Source organism: Scardinius erythrophthalmus (assembly GCF_964197995.2).
Source record: "Scardinius erythrophthalmus genome assembly, chromosome: 9".
Lineage (NCBI taxonomy): Eukaryota > Metazoa > Chordata > Actinopteri > Cypriniformes > Leuciscidae > Scardinius > Scardinius erythrophthalmus.
Window position 1 is genome coordinate 15,241,530 of NC_138229.1, and position 25,629 is coordinate 15,267,158.

Here is a 25,629-nt window from a genome sequence, read left to right on the forward strand (position 1 = left end):
AATAACACTGTGTAAACAATTTTTTCAAGAAATTGTATTAATTTATTTTATTTATTTTTTATGAAAGCAATACGAAGAAGGCCACATTCAATAAGAAATACATTTCTTTCTTTCTTTCTTTCTTTCTTTCTTTCTTTCTTTCTTTCTTTCTTTCTTTCTTTCTTTCTTTCTTTCTTTCTTTCTCTCTTTAATGTTATTACTAGGGTTTTTTTTTTTTTTTACGAAATAATTATTCCACCGCGCACTAAAAGAATCGGAACCGTTAAGGTAACATAGGCTAAGCGTTTTACAGATGACTCGGAACCAAGAGTCCTTGAATCGCATCACTACGCGCATGTTCCTTTAAGTGCGCAGGAACAGATCAGTGACGCTCTGCCTCTCGCGCCTGCCGCAGCCTAATGAACCTCGCCTCTTGCTGCGGAATTACAACAAAACAAAAGGCCTAGAATTCCGCGACATATGTTTAAAAGCGATAGATTACCACAAACACAATGACGGAGAACACTAAAACGCATGTCATTTTGCTGTCATGTGGAAGTTTCAACCCCATCACGAAGGGACACATTCATATGTTCGGTAAGTATTTCGCCTATTCTAGAGGGAGTGGATGCGCGAGCTGATTTTTAATTCAGCGTATGTTGTTTGAGTATGTAAAGGGGTTTATGGTGACCGTGATGATTTCATACATTGTGATGTCACGCTTGATGATCGATAGTCATTAGATGTTTCTGTAATGAATTCTTATTGTCGATCGCTGTCCAAAGCGAAGGTGCTGAAATGGGCGATGGCCTCAGAACCCAGAATGATCATCTCTCAGAGGCAGAGCAGATGATGGGGCTGCGCAGCCGCAGGTTTAGCAAACAAATCTATGATTTATGATATTTCAACAAGTGGAATTAATCATTTATTCTTGACATGCTAGAACGCCTAGATAAATAACAGTCTACTGTAAATTTAACATCAAATGAAATGAATATGTAGGATACATTAAAACTCGCATGTTGTCCTGTAAAGAGACTTTATAGACATACATTCAAGGAAATTAGTAAGGAATTAGATTTTGATATAAATGGAAATAAATTATAGAGTTGATTTAAGACAATTTGGATTTGGATTTATGTATTTAAATGTTTTTTTTTTTATGTTAGCATCCATTTAACTTTCACAGTAATTTTAAGTCTACTTGATTTTTGTTTAGTTTTTTGTTTTGATTTTTGTTTTAAGTTTCAAACTGACTTTCTAGTTCAAAGTCCAAATTGGTTGAAATTGTAGAGAACTTATCACTATTGTCATTACATTTTACGTTAAAAGAAGACAGTATTGACATAAGTTTTCAAATAAATATTGGGATGATTGTTTCACACTTTACAATTCCATTATAAAATGTCAATAATATTTGCCTACAGGTTTGATTAGGTCAGAGGAACATCTCAACATCTAAGTTTCGTCAATCTCAAAAGAGCATGATGGTTAAAGATTAGCTTTGTTACAATACCATCATACTGTATGTGACAGGAACTTGACTAAGAGTGCAATCGGGAAAAGAAGAGACACTCAGAGAGCGAGAGAGAGATTTCTACCATTGGCTTGTCCGTCTGCACATTTTAGTGTGCCAATAAACATACTAGGCAGGGAAACAACCTTAGGAGCTTTGTACTTTCCTTAATTCATTTACTGCAGCTGAGTTTCTCAGTGCATAAGCAACATGAGGGGTTCCACCACCACCACAGTTTGATCAATACAGTTCTGCTCTTTTCCTTGGAAGCAAAAAGCTTCTGTGTCCGTGACCTAATTTTGAAGCCTTCTTCCCCTACTGCATGCTTTTGCATATATTGAGGAACAAAAATAAGAATGGGTTTATGGCTCATGCTGAGAATTGCTTCTGAATTCCTGAATAAAATACCTTGTTTCACTTTCTTATGTTTTGAAAAGAGTTCCTTTCATTTTCATCCAAGCTACACTCTTAAAGGTCCCGTTCTATGCCCCTTTTCACAAGATGTAAAATAAGTCTCTGATGTCCCCAGAGTGTGTATGTGAAGTTTGAGCTCAAAATACCCAACAGATCATTTTTTACAGCATGTTTAAATTGACATTTTTTGGGGCTAAGAAAAACGAGCCGTTTCAGTGTGTCCCCTTTAAATGCAAATGAGGTGCTGCTGGACGACACAGGGGGCGGAGCTTCATGAGCTCGCGCTCAGTCTGTCAGGAAAAATTCATCTCACGGAATGATGATAATATCAGAAACTCTCAGTAACGGTGTTCAGTTCGAGTCGGACAATAATGCCTACAGAGTCAGAGTGCTGTATAGAGATGAAACAGGTATGGTTTAGTAGTTTAATTACGGTTATTATAACGTATTTGTCATCTGCTTGTAGGCTATGTATCCATTATTTATTAACAGCCTACAAGTCTGCTGTCTGAATGATGATCAAACATGTACTGATGAGTTTAATAAAGTTTATTGTACATCACACAAAAGATGAAGCGTCAGTTTTACTTCAGAAAATCACCGTAAGAGCTGAGTAAACACAGTAGCCTAAGTTATAAGAAGTGCGCAAGCAGCCAGTAGAGTTGAGGGAGCATTCCTGTGGGTGGAGGTTAGTCAAGAAACGGTTCTGGTGATGTCACTAATGCAGGATGTATAGGGGTGTAGTCCAATCGAGCCGTTTTATGTAGTCAACTTCTGTTAAATAAAATATCTCGCTTGGCATTGAACTTTGAGCTTTATAATTTTACATATATTATTTATGCTCTAACAGCAACATTACACACTAACTAAAGTTTGAAACATGGAATCGCATGCAACGGGACCTTTAAAAATAGAAGTTCCAAAAGGGTTTTTTTCATTTGTATTTTTTTTTGCAACTATCGATGCCATAAAGAACCTTTTTTTCTAAGAGTATACCTTTATAGCACGGCATGTGTTACAGAAGTCAAATGATGGCCATGAGAAAATAAGGTAACCTTTTTTGGTTTGCAGAAAAAGCCAGAGAGTACCTACACAAGACTGGACGATTCATTGTGATCGGGGGTATCATCTCACCTGTACACGATTCCTATGGCAAACCGGTAAGAGAATATTTTCAATTTAAAGTCAGTTTAGTATTGCATATTTATGCAATATCACAGGAGCAGAGTGCTATTACTTCTTTTATTTCAGATATCACATCCGATGTTGATATTCAGACCATCATTGTGTTTGAAATTGCAGTTCAGTGAATAAAAAGTTATTGTAGATATTGAGTAACTTGCATTTTTAGATACACATTCCCCGTTCCTTGGTCTATTTTTGCTGCTCCAAACAAACCTTGGGCCCTATCATACTCTTGGTGCAATGCAGCGCCAGATAAGACTCATGTGTTTTTTGCTAGTTTCAGCCCGACGCAGTTATCATTTTCACGTCTTGCGCCACGTTGTTTAAATAGTAAATGCATTTGCGTCCATTTGTGCGCCCATGGGCGTGCTGGTCTGAAAACGAGGTGTGTTCAGGCGCATTGTTTGGTGCATTGCTATTTTGAGGCAACAGAAATCTGGTCTAAAGTCAATGGCGCAATATTTTTTTGTTATTTAATGAGCGCGTTAGTAATGTGTGCCTATAGGCGGGTCCACAACGCCGGTTCACTCTCATTATTATTGTGTAGATAAAGATATGGTGGAATCCGGCTTGTCTCGTAGATGGTCTGCTTGCGCCCTTTAACCTCGCACACGAGCAGATCCGTTTGCTCTTTAGAAAAAACTTCAATCGTTCCGCTTGCAAATTCTGCCATGTAAATAGAGAATCTGCCATGGCGCGAGCGCAACTGGCTTTTAAAGGGAATGAGAAATGGGGGCACCGACCATTTTTCCCATGGTTAAACTAGCAAAAGTGGATTCGATTTCAGACACGCCCTAAGTGCACTTGCGCCGTGCGCTTTAGACCATGAGCTTAGATCGTTAAAATAGGGCCCCTGTGTGTTTCTGAGCAAAACATGTAATGGTGTTCCTGAATGAATCAGTGTTTTTAAAAAAAATCGTTTGAGGGAATGATTCAGTGACTCACTCATAGAGATAGCCACTTGTTTTGTTTCTGAATGAATCAGCATTTTTGAACGAATCAGTTCAGTACTCGAGTTCACGACTCACAAAGTCTTTTGATGCCATATGTTACCTGAAAATCTAACTCACTTAAAATCCCACATAAACAGTGAAACTCCCACTGTTTTTGCACTGTTATATCTATATTCCATTAAAGTGAGGTCACATCAAAGAAATTTCTGGAAATTTCACAGGGAAGAAAGGTCCGTTGTCTAGCACTGCTTACATATAAGTCACTTTCAAATCAAGCAGGTGTCTTTTGGCAAAAATGGACGCATTTGCATGACAAATTTGAACCAATTGTAAAACCCTAACTGTCTACATCAAATTTTATGTCCATGAATGTGAACAAAACCACATGTCTCTTGTTAAGTAGATTCCTGTCACCATTTCATTTTTGTGCATACAAGGTCTTTATCTGAATCATATGAATCAGCAGAACTCAACTGGAATTGAAAATAACTTTGGCCTAGTTTTCTTCTCTCTTAGCATCAAAATATGAATAATAAATGCTTTAGAAAGCAGGATTCAGTCATTCCAGCTTAAATCCGTTGTGTTGGGAGAGGCATAATGTGTGAAAGAAACAATTTTAGGAATCATTGTGTTTTGAACCCTGATCTAAAAAAAAGGCACAATGGCTTTTGTGTTGATCAAATAGGTTTCCCTTCTTTGTTTTTCACAAGTTCAAAAATGTTCTTTATAGGTGGATGCTAAAGCACTCACTTCCTTGTTTTGGTTTCTTTTCTGCTTTTCTAGGGCCTTGTCTCAAGCAGACATCGTCTCACCATGTGTCAGCTGGCAGTTCAGTCGTCTGATTGGATCAGGTAACTGTCAATCAGTCAAAATGGAGCCCGGCAACACCCTCATAAGAATGCTGTGCAGCACTTACATGTACTTCAGCATCCTTGAGCTATATTGATGATGGATAGCTTATATATTTCAAAATGGATTGGACATAAAATGTTTGATGGATTAATGGTCTTTTGCAGAGTGGATCCTTGGGAGAGCTACCAGGACACTTGGCAGACCACCTGCAGTGTTTTGGAGCATCACCGTGACCTAATGAAGGTTAGTCTCAATTTTGTCTTGAATGCTGTACGATTTTTACTTGTACTCGATCTAAAAGTAACAAACTGAGCTGTTCCTCTGCAGAGAGTCACAGGATGCATTCTGTCCAACGTGAACACACCATCCACAACCCCAGTGATTGGCCAGCCCCAAAATGGGACATCTCCTATTTACCAAAACACAGCAAACAAGTCTGTGGCTAGTAAGTGAGGTGACCTCTGTTTGGTGTTCTGGAGAACAGGTCCATGATTTCATGATTGACTGATGCCTCTTTTTCTCCAGTTAAGCTTTGGGGAAAGATGAGCGAAAACCTGAGCAAAATATGTTGTGTTCGCCCACACATGGATCGTTTTACCTTTGTTGGTAAGTTGTTGGTATATTCATGTACAGAATTTAATACATAACAAATATACATAATATAAATGCAATATAATACAAATATAAATATGAAAATATTAAATATATTAAATGTACCTGTAACTGTCACTGAACAGTTTAATTTCTACTCTGGCTGATTTTTTTTTTTAACTGAATTTATTACATGACATGCAGATTAATATTTTAATATTTGAATTTAAACATATGCTAAAATATGAAGATGATTTAAGACATTACTTTAGTATGACATAGTATAAACTCACTGAATAGACATTACAAAAAGACTAGAGATCATTTCATTTTTGTTTTTTAAATTTTTTTATTGCATTATTTTTTAATGCATGAAATGATCTGCCTCACTTATTTCAGTATAATGTCACCATTTCAACCTCTTCCAATTTGTGTAAATGTAAAATATAAAATGTCTTGTTGTTAAGTTCATGCAGAAATCATATAATTCCGTATAATTATTGTGAATTATTCATGCACACAGGATATGTAACAATTTTACATGACTATGGTGACTTTCAATGAATCAATCATCCTGTGACCTCTCAGACCTTTCTGTTTTTCTGAACAGACGAAAATGCCAACCTTGGTACAGCAATGCGCTACGAGGAAATTGGTGAGACAATGTGATTTCCCTTGCCATGGTTTTGGTTTTGAAATCAGTCCTTGCTTGTCACTTTGAGTCATCGTCAGAAAATACAGAGTTTGCCCAGGGAGAGGGGGGAAAAATCACTGTGTATTTCTCCTTAAGAAAATATAAATAACATCAAATAAGACAAACACAGAAAAACATTTGTCAGAGATATAGACAAAACAGTAGACATCTTTCTATAATACAAGTCATTAAAAGTGATGGTGTTTGTCTATACTGTGGAGAAGAAGGCATCTGTGTGCTGTGTAGTGCCTCATTCTTCCTCCTCATGGGAAAAATGCGACTTGTTTCTTTTTTTTATCTTATCAAAGTTGTTGTGTTTACCCCTACAGCGAATGAAAAACATCTCATTACTGTGTCTTGTGTTTTTTATGGTGTGATGTGTAACTGTGATTGTGGCTTGTTCAGAGTTGCGTATCCTGCTCCTCTGTGGCAGTGATCTTCTGGAGTCTTTCTCTATCCCTGGCTTGTGGAATGAAAGTGATGTAAGATATGATTCTTTCTTTCTTTCTTTACACAAACATGTTTAACAATATATAAAATATATTACTCTTGCTCATATTTTGTATGTTCTCCTAAAATTAAGCAATATCACACTCACGAGCGTAAGCGCCGTCTCAGGTATAGTCACAGCTTTGTTTATATTCAGACCAATAGCGCAGTTGCGATTGTGATATAGCTATTATTTAATAGTTTAATGAGCAAGGAGATAATATGGAGTACTTACATTGTAGACACAATATTGCCGGTTATTTATTTTGCTCCACATCTAAAAAAAGCGTAATCTAAGCCCTAATTTTTCATTTTTGGTAAGGAACTTAATTCCTACCTGAACACTCACCTTATATCCAACAACTCTAAAGCCCTCAACAACAACAAAAAATGTCTCACTGTGTCATTTTTATGATATTTTCCTGATTTTGTAACTTCTCAGTTTGTAACTTCAACCACTGGCGTTGTTTTTGGATGTTCTCTGCAATTTTATATATATATATGTTACCGGCAAAGTGTGTAATCCGGTATTCTATAGAATGCCTAGGTAATGTATAGAATTAGGTAATGTATTTTTGCCAAAAACCATCAGGCATTCTATAAATTGCCTAGGCATTCTATACAATACCGGGATTTCACACTTTGCCGGTAACATATACAGTGCTATGCATAAGTTTAGACACCCATACTAAAGTTGACTAAAAAGAGGAATAAAAAATCATCTTTTGGAAACTGAACTTAATGCCTTAATTTAAAAAATTTGGAAAAATCCAACCTTTAAGGACACCAATTTTCTTTGTGAATGAATAATGTATCATAAATAAATGTTCTTCCTTAAAATACAGGGTGCATAAGTTTGGACACCCCTATGTTAAATTCCCATAGAGGCAGGCAGATTTTTAGTTTAAGTATTTTTTTTTTTTTTTTTTTTAGGATACTATGCATCCTGATAAAGTTCTCTTGGCCTTTGGAATTAAAATAGCCCCACATCATCACATAGCCTTCACCATACCTAGTGATTGGCATGGTTTTATTTCAGTTAGCCTAATAGCTAGTTTGATTTGCATTGAGAGATGATCTTATGGAAAGTACTCCATGCCAATCTCTAGGTATGGTGAAGGCTATGTGATGATGTGCGGCTATTTTAATTCCAAAGGCCAAGGGAACTTTATCAGGATGCATAGTATCCTAAAATAAAAATAAAAAAAAATACTTAAAAATAAAAATCTGCCTGCCTCTATGGGAATTTAACATAGGGGTGTCCAAACTTATGCACCCTGTATTTTAAGGAAGAACATTTATTTATTTACGATACATTATTCATTCACAAAGAAAATTGGTGTCCTTAAAGGTTGGATTTTTCCAAATTTTTTTAATTAAGGCATTAAGTTCAATTCCAAAAGATGATTTTTTATTCCTCTTTTTAGTCAACTTTAGCATGGGTGTCTAAACTTATGCATAGCACAGTATATATACTGTATATATATACTGTATATATATATATAAAATTGGGACACCTCGTATATAATTTACAAAAAGAATCTCTTAAAAATTCCCCACAATAAATTATATGAATGTTTGTATAATAATAATAATAATAATAATAACAATAAGTATAACGTGATAAACATTAAATGTTGATGCAAGTAATGGATTAAGAAATTTAAAGTCAACATAAAACTTTACATTACTTGTTTTAGAATAACATGCATTGATGAATTTTACACAATAAGACCTGGAACATGTATTAAGAAACTAAATAGTATCAGTTTTGAATTCTCAAGGCACTAACATTCAAGCTATTGTTAATACAAATCGAGATGTGTTGTTAAACTGAACTAAATATCAGATTATTATATTCTTCTAGATGGAAGTGATTGTGGGAGATTTTGGGATAGTGGTGGTGCCTCGAGATGGAGTCGATACAGAAAGGATAATGAACCATTCATCTGTGCTCCGAAAGCATAAGGTATTAGCACCAAGCTATTTCATTTCCTTTTGACTACACAGTCAAAGCAGGGGATTTAGAGCATATTTGTTTTGTGACTGTTAAACGGCTTTGGTTTTCCTCTCACAGGACAATATAATCGTGGTAAAGGATGAGGTCGACCACCCGATGTCAGTCGTCAGTTCCACCAAGAGCAGGTGTGTGTTCTTGCTGTCTCCGCGTCATTCATCTGTCCGTTCTGTTCCGTCAAGGCCCGTTTACACAAGGATGATAATGATACATAAAAGAACAGCAGAGTCCTCACCACAACTATAACGATGACAGCACAGAGAAACAATATATCGTTGCAGTCACTTTCAGAACGATTTTTTTCCACCTAATGAATGATAAAAACATTGACAGCCAATCAAATTCCATCCTGCTTTAAAGAGCTCGGGCATTTAAAGCGGCAGACGACAAAACTGCAGCACATGCTTAATAAACAGAAATATATCGTCTTCAGGTGTGGGCGCTAAAATATTTAGCGTTATACATATCGTTTTTGGTGAAAATGAGCCTTGATGATAAGATAAAGATATACTGGTAGTTTTAAATTGCTCTAAATTTAAAAGAATAAATGTAAAGCAGCAGACAACATACCCGCTCAGAACAATATCATCCGTTGGTGTGGACGGTGACGTAGTTATTGTTATGTTTATTTTTAGGGGCCGTTTACACTTCACAGTTTGCAACGGCATTTCAGAAACGCAAACTTTTTGATAACCATACCTTTATTGTCTCCGTATAAACTACATAAATGCGAATTTGTGAAAACAGTGACATCATGCGCAGGCGTAGTACGTGTTCAGTCGATATGTGCGTGGTTATTATTTACAAAGTGACATCGCCAACTACTGGCCTGACATGCATAACACTGCATTTTTAATCGGTTTCGCATATCCGTGTTAATGGGGATCGTAGGCTCCTCGAAAAATGCAAAGGAAAAACTTTTCCATTTTAGTACATTGTTGTCATATAAACGCACCCTTAGTGTGAACGGGCCTTAACCCTCTGCCTTTCTCCTTACCAGACTGGCTCTTCAGCACGGTGACGGTCACGTGGTGGATTACCTGAGCCAGCCAGTCATCGACTACATCCTGCAGAGTCAGCTCTACATCAATGCTTCTGGATAGTGCGGGGAAGTCCACTTCTGAACCCGTCAGTCATCCCTGTCTGTCTCTCTGTGTGTAATCTAGAGTATAATCCTCCTGTGCTACCACTGCTTTTCCATGTAGAGGAGCATTAATCTGTCCTCCCCTCTTACTCGTGTCTCATTGGGATGTACAGCACTGTGCCTGAGGGATCTGCTCCACCAATCAGCTTTAAGGGACTGGGTGGGCTTAGGTGCCCAATAGGAGGAAGAGGAGAGAGCCTCGCCGCCACTATGACAGAAAAAGAGTTTGATTTAATGAAATAAACCATTGCCTGCTATAATGTCGGCCTTTGCTGTTGATTTGATATTCTCTGTTCTTGTAGGTGCATGCCTAAGGGTTTTCTTTCAGCGCATGAGTGTTTAATCTACCACGTAGACCATAGTCTGTGGTTACAGTGTTAACTGTGCTTAGACTCATCTCATCTCTAAAAACATTTTCTACTCATCAATCAACTGTATGTACAGAAAACGTCTGTCTCATATACTGTATTATGCCTCAATGTTTTGTCTTCAATGTGCATTCATGTATACGTGGAGTATTTGGTTGCACATTAAAGAATGCAATTTCATTTACTTTGCTTTTGTGCACATTTACTTCTCACACAGCTCCAAGTGCTCGACATTTACATGCTGACATGCCACAGATGTGATCTTTAGTCACTGCCTCTGCATCAAACCATTCGTTTCAGCCAAGATTCCTTTAACTTTTTGCTTGTTTTGTGAACAGACCACACTGACACCATTTGAGAGCTTTTTCATGTTAGACAAGGGCATAAAGTAATTCTACGCTTTTAAAAACTCCTCTATTTGATTGTTGGAACGTCTTTTAAATGATTTGAGCTAACATGAAATGTCAATCAACTGCACATCTAACACCTTTATAAATGAATCAAAGTGTATTTGATGAGAAGAATAACAGATTCAGCGAATTATGTGTATATTGCATAGTTCATTTTGATAGGATTTGCAAGTTTACACAAGGCTCTGGCTTTATGATATGAAGACTTCAATATATTACTGTGATTACTGTTTTTTATATGATATATGATTTTAGCACAAACAAATACATAGATAAAATATGATGTTAAATTTTGATCACTTTAACCAGAGACTATCATAAATGAAATTGGAAGCCAGAATGTTAATCTTCAGAAATATATAAGCGTATTACAGTACTGAGATTGTAACATTATAAAATATTCCTTAATCACAGACATTGAAGGAGAAATACACCCCCCCCCCCCCCCCCATTTCAGTTTTTGAATGGATTATACTTCTCTAATATACAAAAACAATTGTTAAACACACATTGATACCTCACTGTTTGTATCAGTATAATTTCATGATTTTATTTCCATTTTTTGTTGAGCAGTCACCATAGTAACTGGTGTATTAGGAATCACTAGAAGACTTAATGAGAACGTATTCTCAATGTAGACAAATAATATATTTTTTCACGGTTTGGCATGCTGCATTCTTCTGTACCTCTACAATCCTCACTGCTTCCTTGCATTCGTCATGCCTTCATTCAAACTCGTGATCAACAAGAGTAGATATTGTTGATGATATTGTTTGTTTCTTGTACTTTAATTGCCCTTATGCTTTTGAATTGATTATAGAGATTCAGGCTATTAAAATCTCCTTGTATACATATTAAACACCATTTAAGATGATAGGGTTCTGTTTTTAAGATGCTAAAACTGCAGAACTTAATTTTAGATCTTCAATATTATAATTTTTTTTTTTAAATTAGTGGTCTATGGTGAAAAGCATGTATATGTGTGTCAGCGTAATGTCATAGATGAATATGAATATATTTTTATTTTATAGTGGCTATTCGATAAGCATTCAACCACTGAAAAAGTATGCTGCCATGACAATAACTCGTGTCCTTGATGAATACTGAATTTAATAAAACAAAACAGAAATTAAAAGAATGAAATTTGTTATGTTGTACATTTCTTTCACATTTGAATGTATTTTTCACTATATCCAGAAACAGATGGAGAAGCAATTGGGTGTTACTCTAATTTTTTAGACAGTAATACCTCAGGTTTGGAGTCAAGTTCATCAGAAAGCTCTATGGTGTTACTCCTCAAGAACAATTAGTTTCAGAGATGGTATATATTTATCTATTAATTACCCAAATGTAAATATATTTGGCATCATTTCAAACTTCACAGTAAAACATTTAAAAAAAATAAACTGAAAAAATAAATACTAAACAAATCTCTCAAACAGTACAAAATCATGTTATATGCAACAAACACTCTTTAGTTGAAAAGTAGCATCAGTAAGTTCATAGATTAAACTATGTAACATTGGGATTTGGCCCTGCAGTAACCCAAAGCCTTTACGGCCTTTCAATAGGTGGTATGTTGTAACAGCCATTTGGAATGTTTTTACGGATCTCCTCTAAGTTGGCAATGTCAGCCAGGATGGTTTCGATGTCATTGATCATGCCTAAAATGCTGGCTCTCTGCTGGGCTTCCTTCTCCTCCAGCTCCCTGAGTTTGGGCCTCAGCTCTTTGTCCACGCGGCTGCGGCTTTTAGCGATGGCGCTCTCTAGGTCGTTCACTCGTTTGTCGTCGACTGTCCCAGGAGTTCCTGGAAAGCAAGATTATATTTATAGTGAATCCTTACTCATCGCTGGAGTTTGGAATTAAGATCAAGTTATGAAAATATATTCTGCCTCCAACATGTCATTATCCAGTTTGAAAATTATCTTTTCCCATACTTGACTGTATATTTTGTATGTAGTGAATTACTGTTATAACTCACCCAGTGAGCTCATAATATCAGTGATTGTCTTTAAAGTATCACTAACAGCATCCCTGGCATTCTTTGCATTTCCAAGTGCGCCAGTAGACTCCATGACAGCCTGATTTGACAAACAAATGAAAGAAAATTTAGCATGCATCTCCAAAGTAAATATGATTTCAAAGAGTTTTATGTAAGCAGACATTCTTACATTCTTCGCTTGATTAATCTGTGCTTTAGCCTTGTTTTTCTCTTCATTCAGTCTGTCCCTAGTTAAAGATGCTTCTACATTCAGTCCATCCACGTCCTCTTTCAGTTTAGTTGCAGCTTTCAAAATATCGGAAGAAGGCGGAAGAGAATCGGACATTCCCTGTGGAGACACATACAAGCACCCTGTGAGCACATTCAAAACTTTCTATAAACTTGTGACAGACATTGTGAGAAACTGAACTGGTCTCTCTGTGAAATTTACATAATAATGGCATTGGCACAAATATTGCTTTTAGAAATTAAATAGGTGAACACTCAAGAGAACAGGTCGCCATACCTCCAGTTTGGTTGCAGTGCTTGTAAGAGAGTTAATAGTATCCTGAGCATCTCTGTAGTGAGGAGCCATTGCATCCAAAATGTCCTGAGTCTTGGTGTTGTCAGCTATGGCCTTCTGGATGGTGTCATTGATAGCAGGCAGTTTTGCAATGGCAGCGTCGGCAAGATCCTTATTATCACCAATCTGTTCATCAAAATCTAAAAAAAGAGACATTTATGGTAAATTGTGTTGGAAATGATGGCAGAACATTATCTGGAGATATATACACTGCTGCTCAAAAGTAGAGGGAGGTAAGACTTTTTTTTAAAAAGAAATTAATGCTTTTATTCAGCCAAGGATGCATTAAATTGATCAAATGTGGCAGTAGACATTTATTATGTTACAAAAGATTTCTATTTCAAATAAATGCTGTTCTTTTTAACTTCCTATTCATCAAAGAACCCTAAAAAAAGTTTCACAAAAATATTAAGCAACACAACTGTTTTTAACATTGATAAGAAATGTTTCTTGAGCACCATATAAGAAGGATTATGTGACAAAGACTAGACTGTAATAATAAACTGTAATAATATTTCACAATATTCCTTGTTTTTACTATATTTTAAATCAAATAAATGCAACCTTGGTGAGCATTTCAAAAACATGAAAAATTTTGCCGACCACAAACTTCTGAACGGTAATGTGTATATGATATTTAATAGCTTAAAATCCATTGTTCATCCGCACCTTTGAGCGTCTCTAGCGTCTTTTCCAGACTATCTTTGTTGTTGGCAAAGATTTCCAGAGATTTATTTTTGACTGCTTCAGCTGAGTTTGCCCTGGCAAGAAGTTTGTCTTGAACCTTAAATCAAATAAAAACATTAGTCAAGTTTCCTGTTGACCCAGGAAATGCACTAAAGGTCAATGTTTCCACAGTTGTTGCAAATTCTTGGTTAAATATCATCAACATAAAATCAAGCTCATTTTCAGTCATCACATTCTTACACATCTTTCACATATTTTTCAGTGGTTTCTGAGCATCTACAGTATTGGGAAGGTTTAACAGAGGATCTTGTTTACCTGTTGGAACGTCTTGGCCTTATTGAACAGATCACCTGTCTCTTTCTGTTCATTGAGCATATACTGCTGAAAGTCCTGGTATTGTGATAGATTCCCCTCCACCATACCCTTCAGATTGTCAAACATGGAAACCACACCAGCAATGTCCTTCTGCAGAAACAGAAAGGTTTTGATTAACAACTTCCAGAAACGCAATAGAGTCATACAAGAACACACTCACACACAAATGTACATTATTTTTTTAATGTTGAATGTGAGGAAATGTCATGTCTGATGCTTTCATTGTAGTAACTTTATTTTTAATTGTGTACTACACATTGTTAATTTTATATAGTGTATTTTTTTAGACTCCAGTAACACCAGCAAATGGTTTCTGGAAAATAATCGGGTTGTGAACAAAGACTTGAGGCTCCTGTATTCGCCTATTTTTACTCAAATCTCTCTTCTACACACATAAACATTGAATCCATATTCACTACCGTAAGAGGCTTTGGAAGTTTCTTCTCCAGGTCAGATAACTGTTTCAGAGTGTTCTGAGCTACTCCGCTCTCCTTTCCAGCTGTATCAGTTAGTTTAGTGGCCGTATTCTCCATGTCAAGCACTTTGGTTACATCTGCTTCATACCTGAGAACAACATCATTAGAAAGTAAGCTCAGTCTTTACCTCTGCACAATGAAGGTAGAACCGTTCTGTACTGAGGAGAAAATTATCTTGTTTAACAATGTTTCTCATTCAAAAGTTGAGCTATAAGCAACTTACTGTCGTTTGAGGTCCTTGACCTTGTCTTTGACCTTATTTTCTCGGTTGATGACACCTCGGATGAGATCCAGGGCTTTCTCAGATTCGGTTAGAGAATTGGCTGCAATGGTCTCCACCGTCACTGCCTCACCTTGATGCCTGGAAAGGAAAACACCAGTCAGTTTTACACATAATTGATGCACAACATATGTACTGCAGATAAGTGCTGCAAGTGAAGTGGAAGTCTATTCAATGGTAAAAAGCATTTTTAATTATTCTCAAGTGAAAAAAAATGCTAAATGCAGTAATGCAACTAAATCATGCATAGTTATGATAGCAAAATAAATAGGCTTATCATCTTTTAATCTTTTGTTGTTGGTGTGCTTATGCAGAAGGTCCAATCAAACTCTGAATTTTAATACATTTCAGTGTTTGATTTATGACTTTTGTTCAATAATAATGTCTTAATAATCACTTGATGTTCCATGTAAAGCCTGGAGCTAAAACAGTTCAGAACCACATTTTAATGTGTAACTTTAAAAACTATTAAAGCCTTTGTTGGCTAAGCAAGTGTCTTATTAGTGCACATGTAGTTATGGGTCACAACATGCTGTGCTGTTTCACTGTTTGCGGCATTTGAGAAAAACACATGACATACTGCTCAGCAAGATCAGCAGCTCTCTGAACCAAATCAGACAAGGTGTCAGCACCTGGCACCCCATCACCTGAGGGAAACTCCTGAAATAGACATATTACAAAAATACTGAGAATTTTCAAAACAACAATAGTCATACTTTTACTAACCCTCTCTATACGATAGTTAAGCTATAGATCACCTTTCAACAACCGGCTGAAAACCAAATGCTAAAAAAACACCAATATTAATATAATACCACCCATAAAAATATAATATTAAATACTCACAGCCTGCTGGATGTCCCGTCTGGCCTGTTGCAGTTTTAACCTGATTTCACTGATGAGGTTACGGATTTCTGAAACTTCCGTTCTGTACTGCTGATCCTTGTTTCTGATCCCATCCACTGTTGTCAACAAAGCCTCCATGTTTCTGTCCTCTCTCAGCTGGGATCGGCTAATGCTCGCCAGTTTATCCTGAAGCTGTTTCTCTGTACCTATTTGGTATTAAAAAAATTTGTCAAACTAAAACAACGAACTAGCTAGAAAAAAAGCAATGAATCAAAACAAATGAAGGATTTTTGTACTTGTGAGTTCATTTGCTCTGATTTCCAGGTTTTGCACCATGACTTCTGCGGCCCTAATAGCCCGTTCCATCTGAGCATCGTTGACTGGAGCATCATCACCTCCAATTCCTTTAAATAAATCCTCCATTTCCTGCAGCTGTCGTGCATAAACCTCTATCTGAATTAAAACACAAAGATCAACATTTATCTACCATAATTTGTCAACATTAAACTTAATACCTCTACTTTAGCAGCTGCGCAGGGACTGGATCCAACGCTAAATGTCATCATTTAATGTTTTTTAATTATATTTAGCCTTGAGTGGGTTTTTTTTCCTCTTGTTATATAGGTTTGGTAAATGCACCACAGTTAACAGCATTGAGATTGTGTATGAGATCAGTCTTGACTGTGTGTGCTGGTCCCTGGGCAAACAGCACATTTAATTCCACCCACACAGTCAGTGTTCAAGATCGGCAGCAGAGAAACATACCGTTATATCACTCCAGATAATAAACAATCATCAAACCCAGCAGGATTCTCTCATCTTTTCTTTCACACAGCGTAGAGTGTAAAGTGCTTATTTAGACATGATAGCACAAATTAAATGATTGTTTTTTTCCCATGGTTAAATCACACACTCACGCATACGCACACACACGCACACGCACACACACACACACACACACACACACACACACACACACACACACACACACAATGGTTTTCATGTTTTATGGGGACATTCCATAGACATAGGGTTATGATTTTTATACTGTACAAACTGTATTCTTTCCCCTAACCCTAACCCTGCCCATCACAGAAAACGGCCAACATTTTTACATTAAAAAAAAAAAAAACCTCATTTAGCATAATTTATAAGCTTTTTTCCTCATGGGGACCAAAAAAAATGTCCCCACAAGGTCAGAAATTACTGGTATTACTATCTTTGTGTGGACATTTTGGTCCCCATAATGTAGGGCTTACCAGGACCACACACACACACACACACACATGCATACATATGGATGATTAGTAATTTAAGTAATTATTATTTAGCAAGCATTAAATTGTTTAAAAGTGACAGCAAAGAGAAATGTATAATATCACTAAAGGTTTCTATTTCAAAACAATGCTGTTCTTTTGAATATTCTATTCATCAAAGAATCTGAAAAAAATTACCACGGTTTCCTCAAAAATATTAAGCAGCATGACTGTTTTCAACATTGATAATAATAATGAAAATAATAATCATGTGACACTGAAGACTGGAGTAATGATGCTGAAAATTCAGCTTTGCCACCACAGGAATAAATTGCATTTTAAAATAGATTAAAATAGATTTTTTTAACGTAATAATATTTCAAAATGTTCCTGTTTTTACAGTATTTTTCATCAAATAATTGAAAATTTAGTATTTCTTTATTTTGTTTTCAGTTCTGCAATGTCTTACCTTGCTCTTGACTGGGTTAAAGCAGGATGGACATGTCGATTTCTCACACTTGAGTCCATCGTAACCTTCCTTACACTTGCACTGGCCTTTATCGCTGCATGAACTCGACACAGAGCCCAGACGATTGCAGTTGCAGGCTTCAGTGAGAAGAGAAAGAAAACCGAGTTAATGGATTTTGTATTTCACTTTACTGGTATTGTATGCAGCATTATATTTATGCTTGTGAGAGTCAAGGTATTTTTCTGTACCCTGACATGCGTCTGTGGGGTAACTGTGGTGGTATCCATCTTCACAGTTCTCACACTTGGGGCCGGTGCTGTGGCTCAGGCACTTCCGACACTCCCCCGTTCGGCGGTCACAGTTGCCGATGGCGTTCTGGTCCACATGGCCATGACACTGGCAGGGCTGGCACTGTTTGGGAGGGCCGTACTCTCCCAGGGGGTCTCCATAAAAACCGTCATCACATATTTCGCAACGAGAGCCTTTAAAAACATGACAAACAGAAATAATGAGATTCAAACTGTTTTTTATAGTTCAATTTAAAGTTCCTCACTAAATCTAGTGCATGTCTACAGTAGACTTGCAGTATAGTGCATGACTCATATGGATTACTTTTGCGCTACTTTTATAGTGCTTTCTGACATACTTTCATTATATTGAAAAGAGAAGCCAGAAGGACAAATTTGTTTTGATTTTTGGGTGTACATCCCCTTTAAGAACCTTTAAGTTTCCCTGTGTTCCTCACCTGTACTCCCCTGGGGACAGCGGGCACACATCACATCCTGGGTTCCTGGAATAACATAACAAGCCTCACCCTCGGGACAAGGACACTTCTGGCAGGAGTTGGACTGTTGGCGGTTGACATAATAACCTTTAGGGCACATCTGCAGATTTGGTATCTCATCAGCCGAGTAACAGCCTCCTGTAAACATAACAAATCCACTTTTCTCAGCACAGGCTTCTTCTTTTTAATAACTGAAACACAAACACGCATGAACCATTGAAATAACAAACCTGTTTCTGGGTCACACGTTCCACCCTGACAGGAGCAGGGATCACAGGGGCTTCGGGGGCCTTGACCAGGGAAACGCCTCCTGTATCCAGTGGCACAGCGCTCACAAAACAGTCCATCATAACCAGCAGGGCATCTGCACTTTTCTACCCAGACTGCAGGGGTGCCGGGACCCAGTTTAGCTGACACCAGAGAGACATCATCCAGATAACCACGTCCTGTTGTGAAACCAGACATATAATTATTTGATTCTGCATTACGTTCTGTGTGCATGTTTAAAACAGTTTATGCATGTACATAATTGATTAAACACTCACCATTTTCACCAAATGTTCCTCTGATTTTAATGGCTGTAAGATTGCTCAGAAGTGTTTGAAATTCCGTGGATGAGAGCTGCGGTTTCCATTTGCTTCCAGGCTGTTCGTCCAGTCTGTGAAATATGGTAATAATTATTATCAATCTAAAACATTTTTATCATTTTGTACCAATTCTGGATGATAATGATATTAAATTTCATATAATACTTTTCATGTTATGGCTGCTAACTAATAAATTGCAGATATTACAATTCTATACTCTTTTGTCAAATAAAAACTGAAAATATATTCTTTTAAATGTTACATGTGAAATGAATTTAGGTATTACAACATTACAATGAACAGTATGAAAAAATGGAAATTAATTTTGAGATGTGCTAAATATTACATTTAAGTGCTATTACATTTATTGCTGTTTTTAATGATTAACATGAGTGTTAGATGAGGAAAAAGATAATCAATATAAAAATAAGGGAAATGAGCATGCACAATTAAACTGATTAAACTTACTAATCATCATAGTACATATTAATATTCTACAAACATTAAGCAGCACAAATGTTTCATTTGATAATAGATAATAATAAGAAACGTTTCTTGAGCACCAAATTAGCATTATTAGAATGATTTCTGAAGGATCATGTGACAAGACTGGCTGCTTACATTTTAATATATATTAAAATAGAAAACAGTTATTTTGAATTGTAATAATCTTCCACAATATTACTGTTTTTACTGTATTTTTGATCACATAAATACAGCCTTGATGAGCGTAAGAGAAAAATATACAAAAAATCCTACAGATTACAATCTTTTGAACGGTAGTGCATTTACAATATTGAACAAATCAAACCCTCTATAAAATTGGCCAATAACTGATATGGTAGCCATGCATCCCTAAACAAAATCTATAGTCTTAAATAGCAGCAGGGACCAGGGCAGGGTAAAAACCACTCACATTACTTTAGGAAACATAAAGATCAAGTTATTACTGATGATGTTACTCACTTGAATGTGTAGGTGATTTTCTTTCCACAGGGCACCACAGTTCTCAAGTCTCCTAGTGAAGCAGACACCTTAAGACCTGCTCCTTCCAGAATGACATCAGAGACGGACGGACGACGGACACCTCTGTCCAGACGCAGAGAGAAGGTGAGTGTCTGACCGTAGCTCAATGCCTTATTCCCCAGGTAAGATGCTATATTAAACACAGAAGCACAAGAGTCAAGGAAATTACAATGCATCATTGATAATTATGATATTGCCAATAATTCATAAAAAAAAGTAATATCATACCGGGAGCAAACAGATAAGCAGGAAAGATCTCTTTAGAGATAACCTCAAGGTCTTTGTGAGTGAGAGACCACCTGAATTGCACTTGTGAGGAGCTCACACCTTGACCAGTGGCAGCCCGCCAGCCCTCAGGTCCTGTGAGACGAGACAAATGAAATGAACAAAGACAACTAAAACCAAATGAGATTTACTAAAACCAGAGCTTACACATCAAGCTCACCATTTTCAAAAGTTGAAGTGATGTTGTGAATGGAATATCCCTCAGCTGAAGAGCACACACTTGAATGGCCATTGCAAAAGCAGGGCAGACACTCCTCTGTATTATATGTAAGACGGCCATTGTTACGTGACCGACAGCTTGGCCTGCAGGAGAAGATCATTAATTAAACCAAACAAACCTGCATATTAATAGTCAGATAGCAGTCAGAGATGTATGGCTCATCATTCTCACCTCAAAGGCTTACATCCATTGGGAGTCACTTGAGAGCCGTCATCACAGCGATCACACTTGTCTCCAGAAATTCCCTGTTTACACACACACCGGCCCACATTGTTGCAGAACGGTCCTTGAGAACCTGAACAGAACAAAGCATACATGCATTTTGAACAACTTACTACACTTAAACACTTAAAGGTGGTATCAGTGATTTCAGGCCCAAAAATATTTTTATCACATTCATCTAATCTTTCCTAACGATCCGCTAGCTGCCCGCCCCATAAGCATGCTGTCAAAAAAACGCGTCTCTGTAGGCAGCCTAGGCTCTGAGATCTGCACACAAAAACAAATGGTTTAGCCAAACACTCAAAACCAAAACAAATAGTGTTCCAACCAATCACCGACAGGGGGAGGGTGTTGTGAGGTTTTGAGCCAGCTTTTTCTTCAGCTCTGACTTCGCGTGCAGCCGTGCACGAGCACAAAACCTCACAACACCCTCCCCCTGTCGGTGATTGGTTGGAACACTATTTGTTTTGGTTTTGAGTGTTTGGCTAAACCATTTGTTTTTGTGTGCAGATCTCAGAGCCTAGGCTGCCTACAGAGACGCGTTTTTTTGACAGCATGCTTATGGGGCGGGCAGCTAGCGGATCGTTAGGAAATATTCGATGAATGTGATAAAAAAAAAATTTGGGCCTGAAATCACTGATCCCACCTTTAAAGCACTTAAGCCACAATTACAAATTTATATCTAACCATATTTGCATTATATAACAAAATATCAAAAACAAGTAGGCTAGCAATTATTTTAAAGAAATTTTGAACATGCACACTTTTCTTTTTTAATAAATTTTCTATATGCAGCATCAAATTATTTCACAAGATGAAGAAAACAATCAATTGCTTTTGAAAACATTCTAAAAGATAGTTCATCCCAAAAACTAAAATTCTTTCCGGTATGACTTGGAACACAACAGGAGAGTAAATAAATGTTCAGCTCACCTGCAGTGTTGCAGTTGCAAGGCACACAGTTGTCTCCTGCCCTCTGGTGGTGATATCCTTCCTTACAGTTTTCACAGTGCCGCCCTTCTGTGTTTCTCTGGCAGTTTATACAGTACAGTCCTAGATGATCTGCTCTGCAGTACTGAGCTTTACCATTACACGAACAAGAAGTGGAGGCTGCAAGACAACATGCCAAGATGAGTTACGATGTGTCAATAACTTTTCCCTGTTCAAAGAAGGGCTCATATCAGGGGTGATTCTAGGATTTCAATATAAGGAGGGCTCAGCCCCCAATGAGGGTATGATCTTATATATATATATATATATATATATATATATATATATATATATATATATATATATATATATATATATATATATATATATATATATAGGCTACCTATCAAGTCAATCCCTGAATATTGAATTAATTTCTAATCATTTTAAATAACCAGCTAATATTCATAAATATTCATTGAGAATATAGACAAACTTTATATTACTGTAATTGTCTAGATTGGCAATATGTGGGTAAAATATTTCTTTAAATATTAACTCTACATTTGTGCAGTAAAATTAACTTTAAAGAAGATCTACATTTCTCATTTTCATTCAGGGAGATAACATGAAAAATGTGTCATGCTTTAAGTTTAGTGGAGGATTTCTGTCACCTGGTGGAAACACACTTTTAACATGAAAATGACATGAAATTACCACTAAAACCAGTAGATGGCAGCAGAGGATCACTCATTAGCTAATTTGCCATTTCCACTCCCTTTTCTAATTCTTTTCATGTGTTTTGCTTTTGGATTTATTATAAAAATAAATATCATAACAAATTGTAGCTATTTTATTTCACCAAAGTATGAATTATAGCAAAAGTAGGAAAAGTCACAAAGTCTCATGCCATTTAAATGAAAGGAATTTAAATAATTGCATCATTTAAATAAACAAACAAATAAATAAATAGCCCAGGTTTTACAGTGGATGCTCTTGAATTGCTCCCGCATCATATTATGTAAACTGCATTTATGATAAAGAACTACACAGATGCAAATATCATAACAATTTATCAATAAATGCACACACATATTCCTCTGCTTCTGACGCTGGCGCTGCGCCCCATAAAGATGTTCCCAACTTTCTGTGGTTTAGGAATCTGCTGAATAACTTTTTACAGTCTTTGAAAAGAAAGCATCACATTGCTAGTTAACTGGCGCCAGTCAAGTTTTTAGTGGTATTGCTGTGAGCATGGGAAAGTAACATCTAAAGACCGTCTTATACCTATAAAACAGTGCCACCAATGCAGTAAAAAACACCCCGCCCTAAGGTATATTCACTCTCTAGGATACATAGACAATTACTCAAACCCACAAACCATAAGCTACCAGAGCATACAATGACAAAACCACAAATGTCTGAGGATCAACAAGCATCTGAAAGACACACCGGACATCCAGGGTGGACATCTTTTAAAAGGGAAAGAGAAATGCCCTCAGCTGTGTAAGCACATTAGATCAGGTAGGATTACCTGCAATAAAACAGCCTCTATGTTCAGCCAGGCCAACAGAATGCTGAACACACAGTAATAGATGTTAGATAATAGACTGGCTTTGAGGGTAGGGCAAGCTTGCTCTTGTAGGTAATTTATCACACCGGTATAATACGGTAATGTAAGTCAGCATGAACCAAACATCATCCACTCAGACCAGACATTCCATTCCTTCTAATGTGGCAACATCAGGGTTCCTCACAGGTGAGCAACACAGGTAGGCAGCAACAACAGCAAAACCTAACCGTAAGACAAGGGTCAGCCTAGGACATGTTAAAAATAAACAGTGGACCCTTTGTACAGACTGATGCTGCAATTTGATATATTTTCATAACAGCCTATACTTTGTGTTATATAACTTAGGCATTAAATTAAAATAGTTAGCACTGCTGCAAGGGTGTTATTAGGGCTGAGGGAGTGACTGCAATTAATTTTGATATTTTACTCTCTTTTGACTGCCATAATTACCCTCTATATATTTTGTTCCTCTTTTGGAAAGTTATGGAAACGCTATCATGGATTTCCTTTTGCTATTGGAGCAAATGGGAATGCAAAAATTATATTTGCTGTAGTCTCCTGAATTTACCCAAACATGACGAATTTCGCTTCTGAGCGCCATGGAAATGTGAAAAGGGCCCATAACAGTGCGAGTTGTTAATATTTATGGGGTCGTTCTCACAGGAAAGCAGAAAAGCAGAGCTCAAGCACGAGATGCTGACTAAGCAGCTGGACAAGTGCAAATGTATCGAATGTTTACAAAGAAATACAATTAAAGCAGCGCAATGGAACGCAAAACAATGGACTTTTTTCCAGAATTGAATCACCATTTGTATCGCCTTTTAGCCTAGTCCTATAGCCTGTTGTTGGAATATACTGACATAATTTGTTACATCTAAATAAAGCTGTAACAAACTTTTTTTTTTAAGTAGCCTTCAAAAAAACAAAAACATAGGTCATAAGTCATAGACACTGACTGCATTAATAATAATTAGCCTATATAATTTAAATTTTTAAAGAACAGTTTTTAAAATATTTTATGACCAGAACACAGCTTGACATTACATGCTGTCTATTTTTACATTCATAATACAAGTTTAAACTCATACGAGTTTAAAATCACATCACTAGCCTTTATGAAAATTATTGTGGTAATGGTTATAGGCTGTTATTATATGATAGGTATATGAGGTATATAATATCTCTCTAGCCTATATGTTTGTTGTTTGCTTATATTAGCCTATTATAATCAAGAGTAGGCCTACATGCAGGTATAAAGTGAGACACTTTCTGATCACTGTCACGATGCCTACCCCTCAATAATACAATATCATTTTGCATGGTTAATATATGAGAGAACAGAAAAAAAAAAGAAAAAAGAATTGTTAAATACAAAACCTTACTTTAGTTGTCCCATTTGGACGCCTTATTAAAGCTTTCTTAGACTGTCAATGGGTCATTGACTGTCACGGATTACTGTCATAAAAAAGTTATGACCACAAATCTGATTTTCAGCAATAGGTCTACTTAATTAAAATAGGTCTGCTGCAAATTAAAGCCTTTATGTAGCTACCACTTGTCAACACACTAATGTAGAAAAAAAAAATGAACTGAACTGGCAAAACTTCACTTACATTGAACTGTCCCGTGAACTGGATACCAGATGCAAGCTACGCACAGAAAGATCCAACTGCTCTTCATTTTCCACATCCAAGGAACGAGATTTAACGGCACGTTGTCTCTTTTATAGTGTCAGGTCGATATTAAGGATATTGACGGTCCTTCAGCGGAGACGGACACCTAACGGTTGTGCCAGCTGATCCCTGCGCGGGCATTTAACAACTTCCAACTTGACAAGCGCGGGCACGTCAAGCTCCGTGTCTCAACTGTATATTTACTCACGAGTGATTCACAGAGATACGTGCCTGATAGGAAATGTATCATGCCATTCCTAACTTAAACACGTGTTTGATTAAACGCCTAGCAACCCGAAGTTTAGAACACAGCACGAGAACAATTAAACCCATTGTTTTAAACCTATTTAGATCTAGGGCCTAAGTGTGCTATTAAATGTATTGCTTGAGGCTGTGCTCTGTTGTGCTTCATATGCCAGATCTATAGGACTAGGCCTATTGTTATTAATAAAGTGACAATGCAACAGGCAGTAGATATAGCTTACAAACTGAATAGAAGTAGCTAATTAAATTAGAAGTCATTTTCTTATAAATGTATTATTTAAATTCATTTCCACATATTTTTGAGAAACATTTATGCAGGTAGCCTATCTAAAATAAAAATAAATATGACATGACTAAAATATTAGGTAAAAACTAAAACATTTTCATATGTGTGCACAAAATGTAATTATTATTTTCAAGAGTATTTTCAAGTATGGTTTTGAGGTCCTAAATATGGTCCTAAATATAACCAGTATATAACTAGTTATGGATATAGAAA

The 25,629-nt window shown here is 36.7% G+C and overlaps 2 protein-coding genes across 2 annotated transcripts; one reads left to right on the plus strand and one right to left on the minus strand.

Annotated features, from left to right (window-relative positions):
- Positions 1 to 328: 328 nt before the first annotated feature.
- nmnat2 (nicotinamide nucleotide adenylyltransferase 2) lies at positions 329 to 10,385 on the plus strand. Its single transcript, XM_081373355.1, has 11 exons — positions 329 to 576; positions 2,981 to 3,069; positions 4,831 to 4,898; positions 5,064 to 5,142; positions 5,227 to 5,344; positions 5,425 to 5,505; positions 6,101 to 6,145; positions 6,590 to 6,666; positions 8,541 to 8,642; positions 8,751 to 8,818; positions 9,691 to 10,385. Exons 1-11 carry the CDS (start codon positions 492 to 494, stop codon positions 9,791 to 9,793), a joined length of 915 nt encoding a protein of 304 aa, XP_081229481.1. The 5' UTR covers positions 329 to 491; the 3' UTR covers positions 9,794 to 10,385.
- A 1,312-nt stretch (positions 10,386 to 11,697) lies between these two features.
- Positions 11,698 to 25,028, minus strand: lamc2 (laminin, gamma 2). The gene is made up of 22 exons (XM_081374084.1): positions 24,807 to 25,028; positions 21,624 to 21,800; positions 20,640 to 20,763; positions 20,409 to 20,551; positions 20,192 to 20,323; positions 19,904 to 20,093; positions 18,896 to 19,008; positions 18,581 to 18,796; positions 18,312 to 18,488; positions 17,815 to 18,048; positions 17,567 to 17,703; positions 16,138 to 16,294; positions 15,842 to 16,047; positions 15,576 to 15,655; positions 14,939 to 15,076; positions 14,659 to 14,803; positions 14,180 to 14,329; positions 13,847 to 13,961; positions 13,121 to 13,317; positions 12,785 to 12,943; positions 12,595 to 12,694; positions 11,698 to 12,420 (listed from the first exon to the last, which is right to left on the minus strand). The coding sequence occupies exons 1-22, from the start codon at positions 24,880 to 24,882 to the stop codon at positions 12,167 to 12,169; spliced, it is 3,420 nt and encodes a 1,139-aa protein (XP_081230210.1). The 5' UTR covers positions 24,883 to 25,028; the 3' UTR covers positions 11,698 to 12,166.
- Between the last annotated feature and the right edge of the window lie 601 nt (positions 25,029 to 25,629).